General features: G+C 37.0%; 1 protein-coding gene across 1 annotated transcript in view; it reads left to right on the top strand.

Annotated features, from left to right (window-relative positions):
- The window catches only part of LOC113081494 (neurocan core protein-like), a gene marked incomplete at its 3' end in the record, with an annotated part of 44,915 nt that overhangs the window by 17,116 nt on the left and 5,082 nt on the right, over positions 1-22,717 (top strand). Inside the window, exon 2 of the mRNA XM_026253556.1 lies at positions 16,901-16,974. Within this exon, the coding sequence (XP_026109341.1) occupies positions 16,902-16,974 (73 nt within the window). The remainder of the gene's footprint in view (positions 1-16,900; positions 16,975-22,717) is intronic.

The raw sequence follows: 22,717 nt of genomic DNA, 5'->3' as shown, positions 1-22,717 counted from the left end.
TGAAATATGATATAGCATAACACATGAGGTGTTTTTCTTCTATTTTGCTTTAATAGAAAAACTCCATTGAATCTAAAACTTCCTTTTCTTCCCTATCTTCCAAATCCCATTTGGCTTGCATATAAGGAGTCAAATTAAAAACTTTATGTCAGGTCCTAAGATTTTAATGGTCATCCGTGTGATATCCTTCCTGTGTTGTAAAGTAAAGAGGCACATAAAATGATAGAGAGGCGTCTTTAATATTCATTCGCTTGAAAAGCAGCAGTCGGGATACAGTAAAGAGATACTTTAAATGAGGACACGGCGTATTGAATTATTCCCTGCTCAGATAAAACAGACTCTGCACATTGTTTAAAAAGATGTAGAGCTCTGAATAAAGTGATATCGCAGCATTTCGATTCGTTGAGAAACCACTGTTTTCATGTTTGCCGATTTGTTCATTACCATTTTTGTCGCGAGCAACTGTGATGAAGCCCTTGAGATGCGTTTGCATAGAATTTTTTCCTCCTTTCTTGCTCCGTTGTTGTTTTCCGGACACGAAAGAGTTTTGATGAGTATCCCAAAAATGTGTTTGAAAGACCTTCAACTTCTGTTTCTTGACACAAACCATGACAAAATTGTGTCTTAACAGATGGTAAGGAAAAGTCAACACAATAGTGCACGTGTGCTCTGCTACAAACGTCTGTACTTATATTAAGTGCCAGGAAATAAACCAAGAATGAACTCCCTAAGCTAATGGTTTATTATTTATTTATTTGTTGACTTTTCATTTTTATAATTGCATTTGTATTATATTTTTATAATGTATGTATTTATATTAGTTTTTCCATTTACTTTTTATTTGTTTTATAAATTATATATAGTTTATATTTACATTTATGTATTTATTTTCATTCGCTTGTTATATGTATTAATATTTAATTATAAGTAATATTTACATATACCATTTGTATTAATATTTATTTTTATATGTATTCATATTTTTATTTTTTATTTCTATGCATTTATTGCTTTTCCACTTATTTTAATATGCTTTCTCATTTATTGCATATTTGTTTTATACATAATTTTTTATATTAATTATTTTTATATATTTACTTTTATTTACTGACTTTTTATTCTTATATTTATTAATGATTTTTGTTGGCTTTTGAATGCATCGCTTTTTCCATTTATTTATATAGTTTTATTAGTTTTTAATTGTATTATATTTTTTATATTTACATTTATTTTACATTTAAATTTTTTATACTGTTTATTTTTTATATTTGTTTCATCATATTTTTATTTTTTTTATGTTTGCATTTATGTATTTATTTTTATATACACTGACCTTTATTTATATATATTGTAAAAATTTTATATAATATATATTTTTTTATATATATATAAAAAATATTTATTTATATAAATTGTATGCACTATTTAACAAATCGAGGGAATGAAATTGCAATCATGTGCACGTTTTAGTACATTTATTTATTTTTTTATTTTTTTGGTGCATATTTCCATCAGCTTTTATCTTTAATGCAAAGAGTATTCCACGTTTGTGTCTCACATGGTGTTTTCAGAGACTATTGTTTATGCACCTATTGGAAAATCAATCATAAGGACTTTAACTAGGACAAGTCTGTAGATGCACAAGCTGCAATAGGTGTTTTCTTCAGCACACATTTTGAATTAACTTGTTGGAATCTTTTAAAAGCCGCCCCCTCTCTCTTCTCCTCTCCCTTCACCCCCATCTCATCTCTGATAGCAGGCAGAACTGATAAATACATTGGAGACTGGGATTCTGGTCACTAATTATTTTGAGACTCTTTTGAACTGTTTAAATCCAATTACTTGGATTTCTTTGCTGTGTGGCTGCAAAAAAAAAAAAAAAAACATACTGAGACAAAAACTTGTATTGACACCCCAGCACAGAAGATTTGGACACAGAAGTCTGGTTAAATTGTGCCCCTGGGAACAAAAGCCAGCAGTCAAGATTCTCTCAAAACAGCCAGAAATAGTGCCCTGGATTTCCAGTGACTTACTTGCGATGCATAAGGTCCATAAGACGGCATGCTTTGTCGTATAGTTCACCTAAAAATTACATTTCAGTCATTCAAAACCTATGTGATTTTCTTTATACAGTGGAACACAAAAGAAGATGTTTTGAAGAATGTTCATGTCGCTCTTACCAATGAAAACAATGACCAAAGGCTGTCAGGCCTCAACACAGGGTCAAAAATGTGATCCTTATGAATTGTACACTATGTAGGAAACACTAAATTGAACCATTTGAAACAATAATCAGAAAAAGTATGTGTATATTTAAAAAAAAAGTTGTCAAGTGTCACATTTGAGATGATTTCTGATAGCTTGTTATGTAAATCAATGAGATTATAAACCGGTTAACAGACTACTTACATAAAATGCATGTAAATATCAGTTGTCATCTTATATCTCCCAGTAATAAGTCTTAGTAAGATGATTTTTAAATGCTTAGTTTTTTAATCAAAGCTCTATAGCATTTGTTGTGAGAACGTTCCTCAAAAGCCTGATGTTTCATATTTTACAGTCACATGTCAGCATGATTTTTCTACGAAATTATGTATGGATAGTCAAATAGTTAAAAGTGTTCATATTAAAATATTTATAACAATATAAAAGTTCATCTTAAATTTACTTCTAAAATCCATCAAGATTTTACAGGAAATGATACTAAAGCGCTTTTTACTTGATAAAAAAGTATAAATGATCAATCAGACGACACAGGGCATGTCGTAGATTAGGTTTTTCAGCAGTTTTGAGGTATTAGATTTGTATATCAAATATGATACATTAGGCTTTATAGGGTGAAAATGAGCAGCATGAACAATCTCCTAAATATCTCCTTAATAAGAAATAAAAGCTTTGGAACAACACGAGTGTGAGTAAATCATGCCAGATTTGATATTTTTGGGTGAACCATCCTTGAAGCGAGCAATGAATTGTGCTCCAGTGCAGTACAAAGGAATGCTGGGAAAACCCAAGACGTTGCGTTTATTTTGACAGTGTGGCGGTTAGCCATAGGTCCTCAAAAATGAGAAAGTGTTACGTTGTTGGACGCTCTTATTAGGTTTTACGTCAAAGCGCTGGAGAGAAGTAAATAAAGAGCTGCAAATGGAGCTCACGCTGCTGTCGATGCTTCTGAATCAATATGGCACCAGGGGTCCGTTACGTCTGACTGAGACAAAGGAATATTGGTGTGACCCTTACACTTTTGAGCGATTTTTGTTCTTTCGGAATTTTTTTGTTTCTCTTGTCTGCTTTCTCACCTTTTGTTTTCTTTTGGAAATCCCCCTTTAACACCTCCGACATCTCCGGCTTCATGACTCATTAAAAGCTTAAAGTGTGACTATTTTAATGAGCACTAACACAAACGGATCTCGATAAAGCTATTTGAGTGATAATCTTGATTCCTTTGCCTTTCTCTTGTCTTTTTATGCTACCCTTTTTCCCTACTAAGCCATCACTTTGTTTCTCTTGGATTGTTTGTCTTTCCGCTGCCAGCTGTTTGTCAATGTCGCTGAGAAAATTGAATCCAAGCGCTTGCCGCAGTAGATCTCGATGAATATATATAATGCATTCTTTTTATATTTTGTTATGTCAGCAGCACGGTGTCAAAGTAAGATCCGGTTAGACTTTATTTTCTGCCCGAATCAAAATTGCAATTCAATTTCTGGTCCGCTTCTTTTTTAGATGTTAAATGTTTCGCTGCTCACTCAATGTGTTTAAGCCGTTATTTACCTAAATCTTTTCCTCCAGTGAGATGTTAACAGGATCTTTGAGTCACTGAACTTGAGAACTGAATCATTTTGAATCATAAACGGTGATTTGAGTTAACAATCTGCCGAGGGGTAATAATAACGGAACAACTGTTTTAAAAAGTAATGTTCACTATTATGTATCTGCATCACGGATTTAACAATAAAAATGACGTTGTGCATCAAATCCATCACTTTCCTGTTAAAAAAAAGAGAAGATTTTCAATAGTCAACCAATTTGCAACAGCTGAATGTTATATTTTTGACAAGTCAAACTTATCAGTCTCTCAGTAACATGTAATTTCGAAAGTCTCCAGCTCATTTTATAATGATCCAAAAATCACGTTCTAATGTCCGCCAAAACTTTTACAACTAAAACCTTTGACACTCATGGGCATCAGTCCCTTCACTTGGAAACTTACCGGCTGAGAAATAAATAACCATTACCTTTCGATCCATCTGTTTTCAAATCCACATTGTTTGAAACCCACAACATCAATGTCTGTCAAAAAATACCATGCAGAATACACTGTAGTATTTACTAGAAACAGCTCCTGGGAGTACACACATTTCCTGAAAAACACACACTATTTTGACTCCACCATCGATTTCCGAAAGGAAGGAGAAAATGCCAGCCCTGAGCGGTTTCAATATGCTGTCTGTCAAAGACGGTAACATATATAATACTTAAAACACATGTGCATATGAAACTGTTCTTCACTCACTGGAATAGAATCAGAATGAGCAGGGAACACTTCGTTCTATAGAGAATAAACACCAATCCAATTGAACTGTGATGGGTTAGTGAACGTTGTTGTATGTTATATTTTGACGGACACTTATTATTATGATTCGGACATTCTTGATTGAAATATTTTCAAGAATTGTCTGTTTTTTTTGGCAATAGATTAACTGTTAAATGAAATCCTCTTGGGATGAGTTCCTGTCGTCATCCAATTGGACTCATGTGCTGATTCACTGATAGGGAACTCGACAGGTGATTTTCATAAAACTCCTCAGTTATTTAAAAGATAAGGCAATTATGAAAGTTTGATAAAATTTGGTAAAACATTTTTACATGAATGGTTACATTTAATTACTCGTTTGAGGATTTTGAACCATTTGACTCAAAAGAACAATTAGTTGATAAACTAAACATTGGTACTTTTCTTATGAATGATTTTTTAAGTGATAATGACTTAACTTTTAGTTTTTTTCACGCATGGTTATATAAACTGCCTTCTTATCTCCCTTTCTCTCTTTCTGTAACCTTTCTTCCCTCCAAATCTGTCACTTTGTTTCTCTTGGATTGTTTGTCTTTCCGCTGCCAGCTCTTTTTCTCCCCCCGAACGCATGTCGCTGAGAAAATTGAATCGAAGCGCTTGCCGCAGTAGTGCTCGATAAATATATTTATAATTCATCCTTTTATATTTTGTTATGTCAGCAGCACGGCGTCAAAATAAGATCCGGTTAGACTTAGCTATTTCCTGCCCGAGTCTTCTTGCTTGTCGTATCAAAACTGCAGTTCAATTTCTGGTCCGCTTCTTTCTGATGTCAAATGTTCACCCGACGTGTCATGAATTCATGGAAAACAATTCAAAGCTGTCGCACAGAGCAACTATTCAGCGTGAAAAAACATGCGAGTCGGTGTAGAGAGGCGGACGTGTGCGAATGTCATTTTCAGGGTGGCTGGACTCTGTCCCTCCCCATCTGTCAGAGGTCAGAGGGGAATTCCTTTGTGTTTTTGGTGGGATTTCGATTAGTTTTGTGCGGGTTTTTAGGGGGACACGCAGTTGGCTCGCCATATGCTTCCCAGTTAATAGCTGGGCTGAGTCGTGTTTTCATAAAGGGATCCGGAGAAGTGGAGCGAGCTGAATGGATAAAAGCTGTTCTGACACCTGTTCAGAGAGCCCTGCTTGTATAAACACTCGCACACACCTACATGCTCCATTGTTCACGCCAGTTTGTGGGATTCAATGCACCAGCAAGACAAAGCTGGCACTGGCACTCCAGTGGCTCAATCACAGTGTGTGGCTCCCACATTCGATAAACACAAACAACGAGTGTGCGTGGAATTACACCGCTTGTACTTACAAGAATAGTTCATCAACATCATTTGCAAACCTTTGTGTCGTTTCCAAACTCGTACCACTTTCTTTTTTCATTAGAACCCGAAAAGTGGCGCTCGTTTCCATATAATTGAAGTGAATGAAGTCTGAAGAAGACAAAAACACCTTAAAGCTATCATCAAAACAGAGCTCATGCCGTTATATTCTCTTGAAGCCCAAATGACAGGTTTTCGTGAGGAACAAACTTAAGCTGAAATTAGCGGAAACCTTCCCCTTCAGTGAGAGTCTGCTTCATGAATGCATTATCAAAGTTATTCATTAGAAAGATTTGATGCAAAAGAAATTCATTGGGTCTGAGGAACAATTTTCAATAGATAATTGCTTAAATTTCTGTCTTTTTTATCCCACTCTAGATGATTAGCCTAGATTGTCAATTTTTTTTTGTTTGTTATTTTAGAGCTCGACAGCTCCAGTCGTCATTCGCTTTTATAATATTTCAAAGCAATAAAGTGGTTCATATGACATATGTTACCATGGACCACAAAACCAGTCATAAGGATCAATAAAAAATAAAAAAAACTTTCCATTGATGTATGGTTTGTTAGGACAGGACGATATTTGACAGAGACCTGGAATCTGAGTGTGCGAAACAAAATCGAAATATTGAAAAATCGCCTTTATATCTGTCCAAATGAAGCACTTAGCAATGCATATTACTAATCAAAAATCTGATTTTTGTATATTTACAGTAGGAAATTTACATGATGTCTTCATGGAACAACATGAATATCCTAATGATTTTTGATATAAAATATAAATGTATAATTTTGACTCATACAGTGTATTTTTGGCTATTGTTACAAATATACCTACACTACTTATAACTGGTGTCGTGGTCCAGGGACACATACAGTATATTCCTTTTGAAGGTCAATTTTCAAAAGGAACACACTAAATGTAAGTCATTTTTTAACTAAGTCCTCCCGTCCAGTGAGAGTTTATGAACAAATCATCATTGTGATCTGGATCTGCTGTCTCATTAGAAAGATTTGACTCAGAAAGGACAGTTTGTTCATGATTGGGACTTTGCTACTGTACATCTCTCATGAGTGATATTCCAGTAAGTAATGACTTGTGTTTTAGTCTTGTAAGGTGCTTTTTGTTGTTTTAGAGCTTGACAACCATAGTCGTCACTCACTTTATTACATTTAAAAGCAAGATAGAGTAGAGTCCACCTAAAAACCTGTCACATTTACATAGCGCTTTATAAAATACAGTTGGTTTTGTATTAAGCAACTTAATAACAAAATAACAGCGTGAATGTTGTAAAGCCCGTCAATTATGAAACCGATTCAGTCACAGATTGAAAAGCAGCTCTACAGAACACAATATTGTCATGCAACTCATGTTTGGTTGATGTGTAGTTAATGTGTATATCTAGATTTTCTAAAAGTTATGAATGGTTTACTCTAAACCTGACTGACAAACAGATTTACGTCTCTTTGGGACTTTTTGACTTCAAACTGGAGACAAACCTAACCATTTCAAAATCTCACAAATATTACAAATTTTCTTTGCACTGTTGGGTTTGATGAGTTGTGTTTTTTTTTTTTCAGTATTTTGCACATGTAAACACAATCAGTGAAAGGAAAAAAGGATAGTTTAATAAAAGCGTTTCTCCTGCCAGCATGCTGCATATCTCTCAAACCCTTCTTTCTTGTTCTGTGTGCTCTCTTTCTTTCCCATTACAAGCTTTAAAGGCACGTTCACACCAATGACCATAAAGTTTTATTAATCTTTGAACTCTACAATAAACAATAGCATAGTCCACACCACAGCTAAAACAATCACAGATGTACGTTATCGTTAAAGTGACAAATTTTTGAATTACTAAACCTGTAGTTCATAGAGTTGATGATGTTTTGCTTAGCATTTTTCTCATGCCAAAAATTCAAACTTGGTATAAAAAGGTGCCTTCATTTATAAGGAAGATCACAAAAGGATCCAGAAACTTGGGTGGTATCGATAGGCCTCAATCTCTCACATAACATATGCCGTAATCTTTGCCTGATGTCTGCTGCAATGGCGTTTTCTCAATTTCTGTCTTGCATCTACAGAATTTGGCGACATAACACAAGTTTCCTGTTGCACAAAGGTTTTTTTTTTTCTAGGTTTTTCATGTGTGCTCTGGAAAGCGTGGCTCTGAGTTCAAAGCCAAAGTTTCTGATGCGCGTTTCCTAGCTGTGAGTCAAAGCCGACAGTCTGGGAACTTTGATTAACTCGGGCATCTTTACAGTTCCCAGTCAGAAACAGCCAGAGCTGGGTCATGTATATCTGCTATTTGTTGTTGGTCATTATCTCCCACAGCGGTTCCGTACTGAAACCTGCCGAATTTTTGCGGTCGACTTCATCCGTGCTTTTTGTTGATCGGTCAAGCACGTGACGCTCAAAGTACACACATGTCATTTGTACTAACTTCTCGACGTCTACATGTCTCACGGTGCTTTTCTAGTCGTTTTTGATTCCACAGGGAGCAGCCAAAGGGACCTTGATGCACAGAAGAGCAAGTTAAATATTTCTCGTTGTCGTCTGTCAAAAGTGTCGGCGCGCCTGAAAGCGCAAATTAAAAGCAGGAAATGTTTGAAATTGCTGTTGCCAAGCTCTCTCTATGTAAGCTCTCTTTCACCTCATTTTTTCAATGCTACAGCTTCGGCTTCACTGAGATGGAGAAACTCGTTTCTTTCGGTCCTCTTGGAGATGAGTCAGCTCCCTCCACCAGTTACGTGGTTATAGCCAAGCTCTGGATGGCCCGTCTGAATGAAGGAAAAGGTATAGTCAATCACTTATAGGTAGCAGTTGGGAGGATGTCTGATGCCACAATTTGTCCTTGATGTTCTTTCTAGGATCTATAAAAAGCAAATTACTCAACGGTGCTTGTTAACTGAAATCAATATTTTCCTTTCATTTGGGTTTAGATGAATGAGTGGTGGCTTAGTGGTCCGTACGTGAGATGCACTGAGCTTTGGTGCTCATTTGGGAAATGCAAGTTTGAATCCAGGTTTCAAACATCCCGAGCCCAGCCTTTTTCTGTGCCCCTCAATTTTTTGGTATTTTCAAAGTGTGCATTTATACATGCTTTCTGTGTGATGTCTTGGTTTGCATACTATCTTTATAGTTTCTTACAAAAACACATGCACACTTGCATAATATTACCGCCTTTGTAATCGTTAACATTTTCAGTAACTGTAATTTAATTACACATTTTTTTTCTCTGTAACTGTAACTGTTATATTTACATTTATTTTGTAACTAAATTACGTAATGCCATTTCATGTAACCACTGTAGTTACTTCCGACAGTGTATGTTTAAATTGGAAGCCAGTGTATTACAGTGTGCATGCATACATGCACTTTTTACATGTAAGAGTTTGCTTTTTTGCACTTTAGGTTTACATACTTCATAGAAATAGTATAAAGTCCTGCATAATAGCACACTTTGACATGCTCTTTTCAATACTTGCACTTATTCTGATCTTGCGTATTATATTAGGGTGCACACTCTTGCATACTATTTTCAGTGCTTGCAGTAATTCTATAACTTTGCATGTTACTTTATACATACTATCTATATTTATGTATATTTCTCAGTTTGCATTTTATCTTTTCATGCATATGTAATAGAAGTAGTCCTTCATCATAATCCTGCATTTTGGCCTACTATTTTCAACATACTATAATTTGGGATGCAATCATTCTAATATTGCATACTATTTCAGATATAAAATACAAAGGCAAATTGAGCCTCTAAGATTTATCAAGTTTATTTATTTATTGAGTTGTGTCTTCTATTTTTACACCACACAGACATGATATTTCAGAAATATTTACTGTGCCGAAATCTCTCAATATAGATGCAGGAAAAAACACTTTATTTATTTATTTATTTTAACTCAGCAGGGTTAGAGACAGGTCTCTGAACATCATAAGGACGAAAGGGATACAAGTGAAATGAACAGACATTTTGACACTCTCTTGGTGAAAGCGAACTCCCGTTCCTTCATTCGCATGCTGGCAGCATCCTGCTACATTAAAGGCAATCAATGCTCATTGAGATCAGGGAACGGGATGTGTGAAAACCACTTCAGCTCGTGTCTGTGGGTGACGGCATCCGTGCACTAGCGCAGTGTTAATGTGTCGACCGCCTCTGCCCGTCTCCTGCTTAATTGCATCTTTTCATGTCAGTTAAAGAGAATACACACACACACACACACACAAAACATGCGTAATGCTGCCAGACGAATGCAGGACACACCTGCATGTTCATATGCTGGAAAGACCAGTAATGGGGTGGGATGCAGACTTTTGTATATCAATCCACTCGAATCCAATTTTTGACTAAGATGCCAGCAATGTGTGCAAACATCTTAAATATTCATCCGTTCCGCTGGTCAGGGAATGGAGTATCCCCGGTGTTGTGCGTCAGACCATATGGTGTGCTGGAGTGACTAGTCTGAATGCGTCTGCAGAAAGAGTCTCGTCCCAGATGGCAGAAGCCTCAGCTTCAGTATCCTGCTTCTGCGTGCCACTCTATATCTTCCAAATCACAGACTGGTTCATATTCTCATTTGTTCTATTGAATGTGTAAATTAGAGTTGCTGTACTTTTTAATTGTGGTAAAGGTGTTCACACAATCCCATTCCAAAATTGTTACGAAAGTTTTTTTTCTCTCTCTCTCTCTCTCTCTCTCTCTCTCTCTCTCTCTCTCTCTTTCTTTCTCTCCATTGGATTTCACCCATTAAATCCTGCCTCTGTTGATCTTGGTAGTTTATTAGTATCCATTTTGGATCATCTATTGATCGTTTATCCATTGTATTTTTCACTGCTTCATCTATCTATCTATCTGTCTGTCTGTCTATCTAGCTTTCTGTCCGTCCGTCCATCCATCCATCCATCCATCCATCGTTTACACTTTTGTTCAGTTCATCTACCATTCGCCGTTTGTTCTACCAATTTATCGTTCATTTGTTCTGTTTATCATTAGTTCTGTTGTTCTATAATTCACTCATTCGTTTATTCTGTCTATTGTTTGTACGCTCTGTCTGTCGTTTGATTATTTTATTTGTCGTTGTATTGTTTTCTTTTACTTGTTCTGACATTTTATCATTTGCTTGTTCATTCATCCTATCATTTGTGCGTCGTCATAACGGTCGTTTGTGAGTTTTTCTGTTGTTTACTTGTTTTGTTCTGTTTTGTTTGCTCATTCTATCATTCCGTTTATCATACGGTCGATTGTTATTTTGTTCTATTGCTCTATTTTTCGCTCGATTAGTTCTACCTATCATTCTGTTGTTTTATCTATCTATCTATCTATCATTTTTCACTCATTCCTTCGTTGGTTGGTTCGTTTATTTCTATTGTCTGTCATTCTGTAGTTCTATAAATCTGCCGATAATTTGTTTTATATACACTATTAATTGTTCTATTTTTCTATCTTTCGATATAATTTTATTTTACGTAATAATCATTCTTTTGTTTGTATCCGTAGCCATTCTGTCTATCATTCTTGTGTTCTTTCTATCGGCTGTTCTATCCATCTATCGATTTATCATTAGTTTTGTTCTTTGTTCTGTCTGTCATTCTATTGATCGGCGTTCTGTATATAGTGTATATATAATACACGTAACCATCCACATAATCCACAAAAGTACTCAGATTGGTTGTAAATGAGATGGTTGGTAAATAGAAGTATTATTGTGTTAAAGTGCAGTGCATGCTACAGTACATTGAAGTCCAGTTGGTAAAAATTGTGGTAGTGGTGGAGTTAAAGTGCATGGTGAATGGTATGCACAGAGTGGTGTGCTGTGTAAGTGTCAGTTCTGAGTGTTCAGCAGCCTGATAGTCTGATGGAAAAAGCTGTCCCTCAGTCGGCCTGTGCATGATCGGATCCTGCGTAACCGTCTGCCTGAGGGCAGCAGAGAGAACAGACCATGGCTTTGGTGGCTGGAGTCACTGATGATCTTGCAGGCTTTCCTCGTGCACCACCTGGTGTAGATGTCCTGGAGGGAGGCAGTGTGGCGGGTACTTCACTCTACCCTTTGTATATCTCTGCGATTGCTGCAGGTGCTGTTTCCATACCAGGAAAATCATCTCAGTTAAACTGGTTAGAGTTGGTAGAGTTTCACAAGAGGCTGCTCACACTGAGAGTTCAGAGCTTTCATCAGTCTGCAGTGGCATGGAAATGAATGCTGGTCTGTTGTTGTTTTGTTTAGTCTTCCTTTTGTTCTTCTCTTTTCTTCTCAACCCCCAGGACCAGGTCACTTCCCAGAGTGATCGACACTTCCTGTCTGTGTTGACACTGGCGTCATCGCTAACAGAGACTGGGTGACCCACCATCTGTATCAACCCAACAATAATAGACAGAATTCACCATTTTAGTGCTCATATTGTGGCGCATATGGTTTTCTTTTGCTCTTTTCTGTTGCACACAATCACACCGAAATGAATGGCTGTGATTCATTTATTTGCTTATTTGGTGCATTTATGCTGCCCCTCAAGGCACAATGTGTTTGTCTTGCATCACAAATGGAGATCTGTGGGTTTAGACGTGAGCTTTTAACCCACTCATGAATTGTCTTAGAGAAACGCCATGATTTGTAGAGACAAAGTGAAAAGTTACAATAAACGTTGCATGGGAAGCCGATAAAAGACCCGCTTTGCAAATGTACCATGTAAAAGACATTTACAGGAAACTCTGGGGAAAAGGATGCTCATATCTCCTGTGTGAGTGTTTTAACTGAAGTGTGGCGTATATGTGTGCGTTTATGAGGGAGCGACACTTTGGTTTGAGTCATGACTGTCCAGTAACTCACAGTGGCAAGGCTGCCAATGACGGATGCATTAAGATGTTTTGAAACTGCTCTCCTTGAGTTTTTGCCCATAAGAAAAAAGAAAAAAAAATCTAAGAACATTCTTATTTCTTTCTCAAATCATAATACATGGAAAGTAAAAGATTTTTCATAAGTGTCCCAATTCTCAGTTGTTGTTGTTTTTTATTTTGTCCAGAGAAAAACACCTCCAAATTAAAACCAAAACACCAAATAAATAATTAGTGTACATATTAATTTAAAATAGCAATTTTTATTTTAATTAATTTGTAGATTAATAAAAAAAGTTTTTATTTTATTTTATATAAATGTATTTTACACACATTTATTTTTATTTTATTTTCTTTATTTATTTTTGTTTATTTATGTATTTATTTTATTTATTGTTTTACTGACCATTAAACTTTATATTGAATTATTTATTTAACAGAAACTTTTATCCAAAGCAATTTCCTCTCTTATTAATTAGGAATATATATATATATATATATATATATATATATATATATATATATAATTGTATGACCTTATGAGTATTAGAATATTAGTATTGTGAATGGCCAAACAGAAAAGAATTATAAAAAAAAACTAAATATAAAGCTATAATTCTAATATATATATATAATATTAGTATTTGTTTCTAAATATATGGATACACACCTGAATATATAAATACTAATTATGGATGTATCATACGTTTGTGTGTGTGTGTGTGTGTGTGTGTGTGTGTTTACATTTGTGAACCAGTGTATTTCCAAGGCTGATGAATTGGCCCATTTTTTTTAATTCATATGTTTTACTGTATATTCAAAACTTACATTTATATTTTTAGAATTGTATCTATATATTTACATTAACTGGTATATAGTAACTATTTACATTTGTTTATTTAGAATTATAACTTTAAAATCAGGATTTATCAATATAAATATATTCAGATTGTCTATCATTTTCTCTCTTGTCAGTGTAACTCTATGGGATTTCTTTTGGCTTGTTTAATGTCCACCAGGTAAAAACTTAACTTAGTCTCACATGGACAAACCCCAGGTATGGGCAGTATTGATGCCTGCTTTAGCCCTAACAAGACTCAGGATGAGTTGACGGAGGCCGGAGGCTGTGGGAGTCTACAGAGGTCTGGCATGATGTTTTGTCAGGCTCAGAGAGCCCAGGCTGGGCAAGACAACAGCAGGATTAGCACATGCCAGCGCACAATCGCCTTCCCACAGTGAATACGAAGTGGGCAGCATCGAAAATCATGCTTTTCTCCTCAAAAACCTTTGTGAGAGAAAATCTTTGACGATACAAACAGATTCATGGACTGAGCTTTAAGGGACTCAATGTGTCTGTGTGCTTTTATACGCCAAACCTTCCACCAGATCCTTTATCTACAAGCGTGTCGGCTTCCTTTTGTTCGAGTATCGCTTCTTTTAGTATGTGTGTGGGTTTGTCTTACTGTTTGTTTGTGTACGCGTTTGCTCGCCTACCTCCATGTAGGAGGTTTTCGGCTTGTCATCTGTCACCTGCCTGTGACAGCCAGCGAAAACTGCAAAGCTCCAACCTGCAGATACAATTACGAGATAGACTCCCATGATTCCCCACTGAGATGGAGATTTCTGCAGGTCACATGATCAGGAATCGAGCAGAACAATGCACAAAGGAAGATCCAGCTTTGAATGAATTAACATGCTGTCTATTTAACCCATCAGATGAGAACAAATTAATTTTGATTAATCGACTGTGTGGCCGCAAATGAACTGACTGTCTCATTCATTTTGATGCGCTGGATGGATCATCTCTCTTTTTGTCCTTGTGCTCGTCTTTGACTCAGAGCAGGTGAATTGTCTGCTGTAACGTACACTGGTTATCCGTGTCCAATCTCTCAGACAGAGGCTTGTGTTTCGCCCTTGGCCACAGCGAGTCCGATCTGCAGCATCTATTATTTACTACTGGCTCTTTGTCTCTCTCACACTTGGTTTGTACTAAAGACTTTCTGCCTGTAATAATCCAGAATGGGCCTGTCAGACATTCATATACTCAGTGACCCTAAAAAAAGCAAACCTGGTTGAGGTTTTGGATTTGTGTAATTAATGTAAGTTATAAAAGCCGTTCTTTATTGAAATGTAGTTATTTGTTATATCTAGCTCTGTTTTGTTGCAAAGTCTTATTATGTGCATCTATTCACTTTTCAGACAAAATCAAAGATAATTAAATTCGAGAATACATTATTCACAATATTCTGTATGGGAACTCAGGTGGTCAGGCAGATCGTTCTCTGTGTGTCTGTCTGTATTTCTTTTGTTCTGTCTATCATTCTCTCTGTTTGTCTTATTCTGTCTATATCTGTTCTGTCTAACTGTCTGTATGTTGTTCTGTTTTTCTGTCAGTCTGTCTATCTATCTGCTTTTCTGTGTGTATATTTGTATGTTGTTTTGTTTAACAGTTGTTCTATTTGCCTGTCATTTGTTCTGTCTATCATTCTGTCTGCCATTGTGTGTGTTGCTCAGTCTATCTATTTGTCTGCTGTGTTTTAATCTATCCTTCTCAATCTTTTGTTGTGCCTGCCTGTTTAATGTTCTATCTTTCTTTCTGTCTGTCTGTCTATCTATCTTTTGTTATGTCATTTTGTCTGTCTATCTATCCATCTTTTGCTCTGTCAATCTGTTCTGTCTACCTGTCTCTTATTCTATTCTGTCTGTCTGTCAGTCCTTTGTTCTGTCTGCCGATCTGTCCGTCTGTCGCCTGTCATTCTATCTGTCAGTCCTTTGTTCTGTCTCTCATTCTGTCTGTCATTCTGTATGTATGTCAACCCTTTGTTCTGTTTGTTAATCTGTCTGTTGCTCTGTCAGTATTTTGTTCTTTCTGTCACTCTGCCAGTCAATTTGTCTGTCGTTCTGTCTGTCAGTCCTTTGTTCTTTCTGTTGCTCTGTCAGTCCTTTGTTCTGTTTGTCACTCTGTCTGTCATTTAGTCTGTCAATGTGTCCTTTGTTCTGTCTGTTGCTCTGTCAGTCCTTTGTTCTGTCTGTAGATATGTCTGTCGAACTGTCAGTCCTTTGTTCTTTGTCATTCTGTTTGTCAGTCCTTTGTTCTGTCTGTCAGTTCTTTGTTCTGTCTGTCAATCTGTCTGTCAGTCCTTTGTTCTTTCTGTCATTCTGTCTGTCAGTCCTTTGTTCTGTCTGTAGATCTGTCTGTCACTCTTTTGTTCTGTCTGTAGCTCTGTCAGTCCTTTGTTCTGTCTATAGATCTGTCTGTCGAACTATCAGTCCTTTGTTCTTTGTCATTCTGTTTGTCAGTCCTTTGTTCTGTCTGTCAGTTCTTTGTTCTGTCTGTCAGTCCTTTGTTCTGTCTGTCGTTCTGTCTGTCAGTCCTTTATTCTGTCTGTCGTTATGTCTGTCAGTCCTTTGTTCTGTCTGTCGTTCTGTCTGTCAGTCCCTTGTTCTGTCTGTCGTTATGTCTGTCAGTCCTTTGTTTTGTCTGTCGAACTGTCTGTCATTCTGTCTGTCAGACCATGGTCCTTTATGTCGCTCCGATAGTCCTTTTGTTCTGTCTGTCGATCTGTTTGTCATTATGTGTTTATCTATCCTTTGTTCTGTTCATGAGTCTGTCTGTCATTCTATCTACATGCCTGTGTATTTTTCCAGGGTTCTGTTCGTCTGTTTATCATTCTGTCCATCTTGATCTTTTTTTCTATCTTGAGATTTGATCTGCTTGCTTGATTTGCAACTGATTTACCACAACAATAACAACAACAACAACAAAATATGCTTGCTTTTAAAAGCTTCACAAAAGCAACCTTGTTGTTCACTACTGTTTACATCCTGTAATAATGCTGGTAAAAATGCTGTTTTTTTTTTTTTTTTACTTCAGTAATAACTGAACATTTTTGTGCTTAACATACATACCCAGATGGTGGATAAGTCAGGTTGAGTTCAGAACAAATGTTTTTTTTTTTTTTTTTAACAGGATATAAAGAGATTTGAGAGGCCTGCTTTGAATACTGTAACCTATCAAGCCTTTGAAAGGGTTACTTGGTTCCTATAAACTGAAAAGAGTGAAAATGCACTTGCAGTCTTTGATCGTTTGAACATAATTAGTTTTGACATGACCAAAATGTATAATCAATTCACTGTTCTCTCTCTTTTTCTTTGTGTTTCTTCTTTAGGATGCTGGGGGAGCTCCGCTTGACTGTGCTCCAGTCTCTCCTGGCTGTGTGTCTGCTCTTTACCCTGGAACATGGTGAGTCATTCTCTCCTGAATCTCAGCATTCATCTACTCTTATCCATTCGGTCGTGGGAGTGTACTTGTCAATCGCATGCCCTCGTTGACTCAGTAACAACTTTTCCAAATCTCAGAATGTCCAAAATCTGCTGCTGAATTAGTGCAATTTTCACCCACAATAGATGAAACTAGTTCAACCTACACTCCTAAAATGAAGGTTCTTTATTGGCATTGATGGTTCCATTAAGAACCTTTAACATCCATGGAACATTTCCATTGCACAAAATGTTCTTTAGATTATTACAGTTTATTGATATGGTTTACTATTCTGTAACCTGCATTTGAAAGATTCTATCCATCTATCCATCTATCTATCTATCTATCTATCTATCTATCTATCTATCTATCTATCTATCTATCGATTCTATCCATCTATCTATCTATCTATCTATCTATCTATCTATCTATCTATCTATCGATTCTATCCATCTATCTATCTATCTATCTATCTATCTATCTATCTATCTATCTATCTATCTATCTATCTTTTGTCTGTCTATCTATTGTTCTGCCTGTCTAGCTGTGAAACTCAATGATGACCTTTTTTATTTTTATTTTTATTTTGGACCCCACTGACCTTCATTGGATGCACAAAAAGTTCAAAACACTCTTGTTTTACATAATTTTTTGTTCCACTGAAAAAAAGCAGGCCTTCAGGTTTGGAACAAGGGGAGTAAATGATGCCAGAATTAAAACATTTTGGGGGAACCATCCCTTTAAACAGGTTTTCTCTTGTCCTTTCATCTTGTGGTAATTACCGTCACAACCCTTTCTCACCTTTCCCACTGATGAGCCTTTTTGGACATCGCTGATAAATCCCCCTCGGCTGCATTCGGCCCTCCGCCGCTTCCATCTGCAGTAAATAGGAATGCGCGAGGAACACTTTCATCTGCAGAAAGCCTCATTTCCTCACATTGCCACCTAAAGACTTGTCATCACTCACTCTAATGCCTGCAACGGCTCTCAGCGGCGGTGATACGTGCCCACGTGCCGTGAAAATGGAAGACGCTGACGCTGACGCATAGCTTGTGCCGACTGAATCCTACTCCGTCAAAAACCTTTTGTAGAAGCAAATGCTTCATGCTTCACCATGCAAAACCAGGTCCCAAGTCAGAACTTTTGGCAAGGCTGTGTTGCATGCACTGTTTCACAGACCGGCCTCTTCTGATTTCAGACACATCGGGTTCTTATCGTGCATTTGCAGGGTTGCAGGCCGGGCCATGGAGTCTCTTGGTCCCTGACCCGCTTGCTGCCATCTGCACCGGTTGCTTGTAGTTGGGTCTGGCACTTGAGAACAACACTCATCTTTCTTTTTGAGCTTCATCTGCGATGAGTGAGACAGGCTGTGTATAATCTGCATGAAGATTTCCTCATCCTCTTAGCTTCACTCTACATCGATACCGCTCTCATGGGACGCCCATGGTGTAAATAAGGACACTTTGTCGCCATGAGTGTTAATTATTATTATTATTATTTTTTTGCAGAATTGTTGCAATAGTCAACTTTATACGTGGCTAACTAGTTTGCAACATTTGTCTTATTACATTTAATTTAACATCAATCTATTTTAATTTAGTTAAGACTTCTCTTTAATGCGAGTCAAGTCACTTGGCGGCCATCTTTGAAGTGCAGCTTTTATCTACTATTTACTAATTTGTTCCTTCACTGAACTAAAACATGCACATGATTACTATTGCATTCCCTCGATTTGCTAAATCGTGCGCACGATTGAGAAAATTGAGGGAACAAATTAGTAAATAGTTTGGCCTACAATAGCCTACAATTTGTTCCTGCATGCCATGTGCGGGGCTCCGTAATATTTACTTTTTAACACTTTAATTTAATTTAATTTAATTAATTTAATTTAATTTAATTTAATTTAATTTAATTTAATTTAATTTAATTTAATTTAGCATGAAAGTGTGTAGTTTGTGTGTAGTTTTGTTTTTTTGTGAATGAAAGCCACTAAGTGGTTTACTCATATATATATATATATTTATATATTTATATATATATATATATATATATATAATGCAATAAAAAATATTAATACAACAAATTGGAAAATTTGATTTGAATTTTATTTAGCATGGAAACAGGACAAATGTGAAAGTTTTTTTTTTTTTACATTTATTTATAATTAATTTTATTATATAAAGATTTAATGATTCATTTTTATTTAGTTAGTTATTTAGTGTTAAAACACTTACAAAGGGCAGTGCAAATGGTAAAGGTTTTTTTTTACATTTATTTTTAAATAATTTAATTTGATAAAGATTTATTTATTTACCCTGACACCGTTTGGTTTTCTGCTTGTAAGCCACTGAGCCATTTAATGCCTCTAATGTTCTTTCTCTTAAAATGTAAAATGGGAACATAAAAAATTTACTTTATGCCCAAAGGATTGAATTGTCACAAAAATTGTATTAATTGATTCACAGTATTCAATCAGTCTGCTATTTCCATAAATAATTAGTTTCAACCTTACCAGTGCCAACTAATTTTAATGTTACAGCACTCAAATATTTAGCCATGCATAAGTCACGCAGCTGCTGCCCCAGTTTATGTGGGTATATCTTTTTATGTGAAGGGGACTTGGGTAAAGTTGGATCCCCATATCGCACTAAATAAATGTGCCATTACCTAGCAGAGAGCAGGAAATATAGTCAAGCCTCTGGACTCAGAGTATCTTTATGTATGTGCGTGTATTTGAGCAAGAGACTGGAAGGAAGACAGGAGATATTGAGCTCAGACACCCTGGGCTCGGTTAATATTCATGGCGCTGTGAATATGGCGGGAACCTCTGGGGGGTTTCCAGGGGAGAGCATCTCATGCGAGACGCTTTCAGAAAGGGAATGTCATTAGGACGGCCCGCGTGCATTTGCCACTGTATTAACACACCTGTTCACTTTGAATCCAATGATTCCACTTCTCAAACACGGTTTTGGAGGCAGCCGTGTCCGTCATGGAGGAGGATGAAAGACACCATTTGAGGCCCCACTTAAAGGCACAATATGTAAGATTTTTTTATTAAAGTATCCAAAAACCACTAGAACAGGGTTATATATTTTCCTGACCTGTGTACTTACATATCCATAGAATCCATAGAAATAAGCACACATAAACACCACCGGATAATGTCTGTCACTATTAAGACCAAGGTTGTGTGAAGAAAGTAGTTGGCTTTTTCACTTGACAGTATCAGGCACATTTTTCATTTTTATTTTAACCCCCCCCCCTCCCCCACACACACACCTTTATTATGTTTTCCCATCATTAATTGTGGTGTTCATTTCATTTGGCGTGGTAATAAAAGGCCCTTTACTTCATAAATTCCCTCAAATATCTGAAATGAATAAATGAAATCGCTCCAGAAGGCACGGCTCGTCAGCATAACCCCGGCCCGCAATCGATCAGTCATTCGGTGGCTGCTGGGTAATTGAAGACAATGGGGCCACTGTCAGCAAGCAGCCAATTACATTACCCTTCGGAAAAAGAAAGAGAGAAGGAAAAAGGTCCATGTAGGAGATGCGTTCGAGCGCTGTTGCCTTGTGTTTCCTGTTCTGGGTTGATAAAGGCTTTTGACAGCACTTAATGCATTTCAGGTGTTCAAAGACGACGGCAAATAGTCACAATACATCAAGCAGTCGCTGTATTTTTCGCTAGTCTTTGGCCTTATAACCCTCTGCATTTTACCTTCTTTTTGGCTCGACCTCAGACGGATGAGGAAAGATTAAAAACAACGGCAGAATTTCAAACAAAAGGCCAATCTCCAGGGGGTTATGCTTGTAAAAACATTTCCATCTAAATGCAGATTTGGTATATTTCGCCATGCTTCTTACATTCATTATTTACCCATGTGGGACCCAAGCAATTTTTTATTCCTTGACTCCGAGGCGTAATTTGGTTTTTAAGGAGGTATCTGCATTTGATTTCTGTTTATTTAATGTGGCAAATTAGATCACGCTTGCAACACAAAGCATTACAGACGAAAAAATCTTCACATGGTTGGTGCGACTGTATCCGGAGAGTGGCATAATTTACTATACACCTGTTTAAATGCGGCTGCAAAACGTGCGTGAATGCAATTAGAGGTGTTTGCGTGTGGGCATCGAGGGCCTGGGGAAACAACGTCATGCTCCGCAGTCTCGCCTGCTTATGTTCTCCTCAAGCATGAATTTGGCAGCAGGAAGGTAATTCAGAGCCTTCCCCTTATCGTGAGCAATCCTTCCCTGGAGATGGAGGACGGAAAGGAAGAAAAGCGTGAGCTTTGAGATGAGATCCAGCGGAACGACTGGAGAGGACGAGTCGAACCCCCTCCAGAGCAAATAAATTATCATTTATAATCTAGTGATTTCAGCTGTCCTGCAGCTCCTCAATCACAGGCAAACGAAAGCTTTTGATAATGTAAAAAAAGAAAATAATAGATTAAAATGTTGTCTAATTTCGTGATGTGGCGATTAATCGCAAATCAAATTTGGCTTTTAAAATTACTCCCAAAATATAACTTGAAGTGTTTCAATTTTTGTGTATATCATCAAACAGACATAAAAAAAATTTAGTTTTAGCAAGAAATATTTTTTATTTGATAAAATTTATTACTTATACACTTTTGTACCATGAGGGTGAGTAAATGATGACACAGTTGTGCCTTTTGGGTGGGTGAACTATATCTTTAATAATTCATTTTATTCATTGTATTTTATTATTACTATGGAAATAATGAAATGACTTCTTTAATGAAATGATAAATAATAAACTAAAACTGCAGGTAGGTGGTGGTAAATGTCTTAAAGGGGGGGTGAAATGCTCGTTTTCACTCAATATCCTGTTAATCTTGAGTACCTATAGAGTAGTACTGCATCCTTCATAACTCCAAAAAGTCTTTAGTTTTATTATATTCATAAGAGAAAGATAGTCTGTACCGATTTTTCCCGGAAAAAACACGACCGACTGGAGGCGTGACGTGTGGGCGGAGCTAAAGAATCACGAGCGCGAGTAAGCTTTTGCGTTGAGAGCGTGTGGAAGCTGTGAAGGCTGAAACTGAACGAGAGCAGCAGCAGCAACGACTCGCTCCGAGCGGGGCTCGAACCCGGGTCTCCGGCAGGTGAGGCGGACGCACTAACAAGGAGGCAGAGATATTTTAAGCAGTTTTACTCACCTCCAGCGGTTCCAACACACGATCGTGACCCTTTTTGTTGGGACTTCATTATCCCTTAAGAAATAAACGATGTGCAAATCCGTCGTCAAACTGGGCCTTGTTTGTAAAACAAGCATCTTCGAAATGCAGGGAACAAACACAAACACTTGCACAACTCCGTTGATGCTGTGTAAAAATAAACTCCATCCACTGGTCCCTTAATGCTGGGTTTTTTTTTGGTAATCTGTGCAGGGTTGTCTTGCCCTGGCAACCAAAAACACACTCCTTTTGTGACATTTCGCGACGCTCTCGCTCTGATCAGTGAATGCCTGTGCTCTCTCAGTGCTCTGCTCTACAGGAGCGCGCGCTCTTTCCGGCAGAAGTGCCCTTATAAGGAAATTCCGCTCCATCTAACGTCACACAGAGCCATACTCGAAAAAAACTTTCCGAAACTTGTGACAAACCGGAAGGAGTATTTTTGGAACAAAAATACTCCTTCAAACGTACAACTTAATTTTTGAAACTTTGTCCATGTTTAGCATGGGAATCCAACTCTTTAAC

This window comes from Carassius auratus, unplaced genomic scaffold, assembly GCF_003368295.1.
Source record: "Carassius auratus strain Wakin unplaced genomic scaffold, ASM336829v1 scaf_tig00034501, whole genome shotgun sequence".
In the NCBI taxonomy this organism is placed as follows: Eukaryota; Metazoa; Chordata; class Actinopteri; order Cypriniformes; family Cyprinidae; genus Carassius; species Carassius auratus.
Note: the sequence above shows the minus strand (reverse complement) of the source record. Positions and strands in the feature narration are given on the sequence as shown.